This window comes from Habropoda laboriosa, unplaced genomic scaffold (assembly GCF_001263275.1).
Source record: "Habropoda laboriosa isolate 0110345459 unplaced genomic scaffold, ASM126327v1 scaffold874, whole genome shotgun sequence".
In the NCBI taxonomy this organism is placed as follows: Eukaryota; Metazoa; Arthropoda; class Insecta; order Hymenoptera; family Apidae; genus Habropoda; species Habropoda laboriosa.
Genome location: NW_017100971.1, coordinates 1,830 through 8,207, shown reverse-complemented (window position 1 = coordinate 8,207; position 6,378 = coordinate 1,830). Strand labels below are relative to the sequence as shown.

Sequence of the window (6,378 nt, the reverse complement as noted above, 5' to 3'; positions counted from 1 at the left end):
AGATTTCAACAAATATTCTGGATGCTTCATTTACAGAAAAATGCACCAGTAGGCAGAAATACCTGTATAAGGACCCGCATTCAAAAGGCTAATAGCTTTTTACAATACATCAACTCAAAAATTTCCGAACATTGTATATCTTATAAGTCGATTTGCATTGATGAATCCATTATAAAATTCATGGGGAAAATATGTTTTATGACATATAACCCAGCTAAACCCACTAAATGGGGAATCAGAATTTACGTTCTGGCCGACTCAAATACCGGTTATGTTTATTCGGTTCTGCCTTATTACGGCAGTATTACTTCTGAAAATCAGATAAGACCTAATCTGCCTGTCAGTTCCAGAATTCCCTTAGACCTGTATAGAAAACTATTGGACAATGTTCCTCATGCTAAAGGTTATCACATGTATACCGACAGGTATTATACAAGCATACCCCTTGCTGAAGAACTGCTAAAGATGAATTGTTTCCATACCGGCACAATAAAAACAAATAGGAAATATTTACCAATGGTAATAAAAAAAGCGAGATTTGTAAGGGGCAGGAAAACAGTGGCCCGCAGAAAAGGCAAAACCCTAGTCCTCGCATGGAAGGACAAAAGGATTGTAACTTTGTTAAGTACCTGTAATGAAGCGGGTTTGATATCGGTTGATAGAAGAGTACGCGGTGGTGAATTAGTCAGCATACAAAAATCTAAAATTGTTATTGATTATACAAAGAATATGCGTGGAGTAGATCGGGCTGACCAATATGCTGCAACATATTGTTTTTTGAGAAAATCCCTGAAATAGTGGAGAAAACTATTTTTCTGAGGGATGGAAATGTGTATAGTAAACTCATACATATTGTACACTTCTGTTAAAAAAAATAAATAATGAAAAACCAATGTCACATTTGAAGTTTGTAAAATTGTTGGTGGACCAATTGGTTGGGAATTTTCGACAAAACAGCACATCTCGAGACTCCATTTACACACCAAATACGGAGGGCAGGCTCAACAACCACCTACACATCATACGTTCTGGAACCAAGGAAGATTGTGTAGTGTGTTCTAATAGAAAAATTCCGGGCGAAAGACGGCAGACACATTATTTTTGTGATACCTGTATAGAAAAGCCAAGATTACATATTGGCGATTGCTTCGAGAGGTATCACACCTTGGACGATTACAAAATGTAATAATTTTATAATTTTTTGTTTTTTTATATATTATAACATTTGTATCCATAATCAATTAAAAAAACAATAACATAAAACAATGACTTTTCTTTTAATGCGCATATCATTTACTTATATGTGAATATGATCTTTCCACACTGAAATTGCTTCGAGTTGCTGGTAATATGAATGAAAAAAAACTTCGAGTGCAAAGGGTTAAACAAAGCAGAAATTTATTACACCATGAAGAGTTGCTCTGCGCATGCGCGAAAGCGACACGGGCAGCGCGACCCGCGCATGCGCGAAAACGACACGGGCAGCGCGACCCGCGCATGCGCGAAAGCGACACGGGCAGCGCGACCCGCGCTGATCGGCAATTGTTACCGATCCGTCGTTGTTATTCTAGACATGGAACCTCCGCCACGTGTGCGGTTCGACTCTCAGTGTTCTTAATATTGTAATCCATACTTATTCTAATATATATAGTTTAATAATGTAGCGTGTAGTTCAATAAAACTCCAACACACCACCACCGAGAAGGAGCTGTTAGCTATCGTTTGGGCCGTCAAACGCTTGCGACAGTACCTTCTAGGCAAAAAATTCAAAATTTTGACTGACCACCAAGCTCTAAAATGGCTATTTAGTATAAAAGACCCATCCTCCAGATTATTAGGTTGGCGATTACGTATGGAAGAATACGATTACGAAATCGATTATACTAAAGGCAAGGAAAATACAGCAGCGGATAGTCTATCCCGCATGTATCCCCTTTCTTCGAAGTCCGAAACAACAAATCTATCAAGACTAAAGATAGGCTTGCACATCAGTCCTTAACCAGTGATCTGAGTTAAATTACAATGAGTCATAATTATCATTCAGTTATTTTATCATGATAAAATCCAGTTTTTAAATCCAGAGACAAATTTAAACAGCAATTCACATGACCATGACCAAAACTTCTAGAAAGTATTGGGAGTGTGTCTGTCAAAGTTCCAAATGTTAACATTCAAAGTAAATACTGGTGACATACAATTACTCACTTTAATATTCGGACACTATAATACTTTTAAGTATAATGCTTTATATCTTCCTGAATTATTAAAATATTTATTCACTAGTTTTTTACCATGTTAACTTATTTATTATAGACAACAGAAACATAAAACATTATTTTGTAATTGCAACATGTCATTACGTAATGAAGGATAAACAAAACGATGTATATTTTACGCGTTACAAAAATATTCGGACACAATAAGCGATTAATTCTAAAAAGCGATCTAATCCGATGTTTACGTCTAAACTGTAAACATAACAGTAGCGTTACTGTCCTCCGTTAGTCTAAGTCAGTCTAAGTCAGGAAATTGAGCAATAAACATCAAATACTCAAAATGCCACGAAGAGGAAGAAACACAAGTTTCGATAAACGGCAACTCGTGATATTTAATTACGAAAAAGGCAAAAGCTATCGTCAAATAGCAAATTTATTGGACATGAAGAAAAGTACTGTAGCAGATATTGTTACACGGTACAAAAAAGAAGATCGCAGCAAACCCACAGACTGTTCGACGGGCACTTAAAGAAAGTGGTTACAATGGACGAATTGCACGAAGGAAGCCATATGTGAATAAAATAAACAGGAGAAAGCGATTAAACTTCGCAAAAGAATATTTTTCAAAGGAAGAAGAACGTTTTTGGTTCAGATGGAAGGGGTATAGTGTGGAGGAGAATCAACGAAGAATGGAAATCAAAAAATCTAAGACCAACCGTTAAGCACGGAGCAGGAAGTGTGATGGTGTGGGGCTACATATCAAGCGCTGCAGTTGGCGAATTAGTGTTTATTGACGAAATCCTAGATAAAAATAAATATTTAGAGATTCTGAAGAAAAATTTATTAAGAAGTGCTATCAAGACAATGACCCTAAGCACAAATCGCGAATTGTGCAGGAGTACTTATTATATAATTGTCCAAAAGTGCTGCATCCACCTCCCCAGTCTCCAGACCTTAACCCCATCGAGAATTTGTGGGATGAATTAGAGCGAAAAATACGGAATACCCCAATACACTCAAAAACAGAATTAAAAATTCGACTACAAGAAGAATGGAACAATATTAATAGTGAATATTTAGAAAAAATCATTTCAAACATGCCTAAGCGTTTAAGACAAGTTATTCATCATAAGGGATATCCAACAAAATACTGAATTTTTGTTTAATCTTAGGTAAAATATATGTACATAATGTATGTAACTTTTTGTAGTGTCCGAATATTTTTATAACGCGTAAAATAGACATCGTTTTGTTTATCCTTCATTACGTAAGGACATGTTGCAATTACAAAATAATTTTTTATGTTTTTGTTGTCTATAATAAATAAATTAACATGGTAAAAAACTAGTGAATAAATATTTTAATAATTCAGCAAGATATAAAGCATTATACTTAAAAGTATTATAGTGTCCGAATATTAAAGTGAGTAACTGTACATTATTGATAGAAATGCCATGCTTACACTGAATTATACCGGAATCTGCTGTATTTTATCTGAAACGAAAGGCTCGTTTTTTCACGAAAAAGCTGTCTAACATAGTTTTTGTATTATTGTTATCAATAAAGACATTATAATAATAATTTCTGTAATTCCTTGTATTGTACTACATTAACCCATAATTAGATGTCAAAGAGCCTGCAACATTGTAACCTCATTTCCATTAATTCATGAATCGTTCACAAATATTGAAGTGGTCAGAAACTTTTCGCCGGCAGTGTACCTACAGCGACCCAGGCTCGCGTTTCTTGTTTGGCTTAGAAACGTTAAGGCCTAGAATTTTTCCCAGAATAGTTGCGAGCGTACAGCGATCAGAAATCGGGCAGGACGACTCGTCCTCAGTGGGTGTTTACGAGGCTGTCGAACGAGTACCTCGTCGAAAGACGAACGTCTGACAACTGTACGATTATAGTCTTGTAGGGAATACAGTGCTCGCTCGAACAACGCGTTTTCGATTATACACGGATTTTCAATCAATTTACGTACTTAGCATATTCGTTCGTGTGAATTAACTGCCGCTGCATACAAGAAGGTAATGCACCGATGTAAGAGAAATCGAAGGCGCCGTCGAGACGGGGATTCGGGCGGCCAGCCCGGATGTTTATTGTAATACGAGCAGGCGATCTCGGACCCGAGGACTAAGCGCCGCCACAAACATCGGCGACCCACCCTCGAGGCCCTTGGTGAGGCATTTTTGGGAACGGCGGGACAAAGGGGCTTTCCTAGCCGGAAAGCCAGTCTCGCTTAGACAGTCACAGAGCAACGGCTGAACCAAGCGAACCCACACGAATGAAGTTTTAACGTCAGTTACGCACCTGTTTATTCATTTTCCTTACATCGAATTCAAGCACACAACGAACAGTTCAGCTTGGGAGAAAAATCAAACGAGAAGCTTGTCTCTGCGAGCTACACAGCTACAGATTCACGGTATATGTATGCGTGAATAATATGTATGTATATACATACGTTGCAATGCGTACAAGCGACAAACCATAGCACGTTTCTTAGATTTAAGATTGTAAATAGTCAAATTAAGTTGTACATATGTAAATAATCCATGTACAATGTAGACAGTTGTAAACGCGAGCGCACCCCTAATTTCACGAAGGGGGGTGATGTGGCGGCCCATGCAGCGCGCAAGACGCCACATTGTATACAGTGTTCCGTTTAACATGGATTCGTTGTTACAATGTAATTATAATGATAAATATACACCCGTTGTTTTATAATGCGACCCTAGGCGCGAAGAAAGCCAAGTTAGAATTAAGGTTTAATTAATATAAATTCTAAAGAACCCGTAACACAATAAGTTTATGAAGCCACCGGCCATCCCCTTAAACTTGATAAAAAATAGATTTAATGCTCCCTTTGCAATGTTAATGTAATTGAATAACAATTAATAAATGATTACATACAAAAAAATTAAGAATATAATGGTAAAACAATTCTTTAAATGTAATATAACAAAGTGCTTATTGTTTGAAATATTGTAATACCCATGCCTACAAAAAAGGATAGTGCCCTGTAAGGTAGTGCTGGATAAACAGTGTAGCGTGTAACTAGTGCGCGCCAATAGAGAGTAAGTCACACCTAGACCCGCGCCAGTAGCAAATAATATTAACACGCACCAATAGGGTGCGAGCGTAATTAGCAAATTAGGTACCTGAAGCGTGTACCGATAGGGCACTCTTCACGGTCCGCGCACAGGAAAAGGGCGTATATAAGGACGCCCGAAAAAGGGCAAAACAGGTAGTCCGGGACAGCGAACCGAGGAAACCCTGAACTCTGTAACGACGAATAAATCTTGTTCAACACAACATTGTACGCTTACGATTGGTGTGTGGTTGAGGACTAACGAACCCACAACAGCATATGCTAATGTGTGAACAATCCTAGCAAGCACAAATGTTCTGATTAATATTGTAGCTAACCACATAGCAGGTCCTGTAGTTAACCATAGGAATGTAACAAAGAACCATAGAGGAATGTTTTCTAAGTCATTTAAGTGTGCTCTCCGCACACGTTCAATATCCGGATCGTTGTTTGCAATCTTTGCTCCTTTAACAAATGCCGCATCATCAGGATTTATAAATATCCGTTTCTTCATTCGGTAACGTGCAGTTAGTCCTACAACTGCCACTAATTTTAAAGCAAGTATACTACCCCTAAACGCAAAGGTTTTAATAAGATCTGGTTGTATAAGAGACGTATTTAAGGTAGACATTGTGAATTCTGTAAATTTACTTGATAATTACCTAGGGTCCGTATAAGCGGATTTGAAGAATCACAATTTACTTGTTGGAGACACAAGCACCGCAGAAGAGGGCCCAACCAACCCAGACGAAGACAGCACCCCCTCCCGAGGAATGGTCCAAGGTAGTTGGTAGGAGGGAGCAGCGAGCGGCACGTAAAGCCGCTGCTGCCCCCAGCCACACCCTCAAAAGGGGGGCAGAAGAAGGGGGTAAGAAGGCGGGCCAGCCCACGGTCCGCCCACCGAGGCCACCCCGGGCGGCGGCGGTGGTTGTCACCGCACTCCCCGGGGCACAGAGGAAGGTCGGCGATATTATTTCTAACGCTAAGGCAAAGACAAAGCTCGCCGACCTTTTTATTCATTATAATTATTTATTATAATAGGTTTGCATCGAATTAATAAATATACACCTG

General features: G+C 38.6%; 2 protein-coding genes across 2 annotated transcripts in view; one reads left to right on the top strand and one right to left on the bottom strand.

Annotated features, from left to right (window-relative positions):
* LOC108577705 (piggyBac transposable element-derived protein 4-like) overlaps nucleotides 1–1,186 on the top strand; it is a 1,816-nt gene extending 630 nt beyond the window's left edge. The window contains 2 exon segments of the mRNA XM_017940896.1: nucleotides 3–861; nucleotides 863–1,186. Of these exon segments, the coding sequence (XP_017796385.1) occupies nucleotides 3–861; nucleotides 863–1,186 (1,183 nt within the window).
* Nucleotides 1,187–5,163: 3,977 nt separating this feature from the next.
* Nucleotides 5,164–5,938, bottom strand: LOC108577711 (microsomal glutathione S-transferase 1-like). The gene is made up of 2 exons (XM_017940902.1): nucleotides 5,575–5,938; nucleotides 5,164–5,249 (listed from the first exon to the last, which is right to left on the bottom strand). Exons 1-2 carry the CDS (start codon nucleotides 5,936–5,938, stop codon nucleotides 5,164–5,166), a joined length of 450 nt encoding a protein of 149 aa, XP_017796391.1.
* Between the last annotated feature and the right edge of the window lie 440 nt (nucleotides 5,939–6,378).

Coding starts and splice junctions, on each gene's coding strand:
- LOC108577711 (XM_017940902.1), bottom strand. CDS start 5,938: ATGTCTACCTTAAATACGTCTCTTATACAACCAGATCTTATTAAAACC. Junction 5,250..5,574: donor ATTAGCATATGCTGTTGTGG/GTTCGTTAGTCC, acceptor CTGTTTATCCAG/CACTACCTTACAGGGCACTA.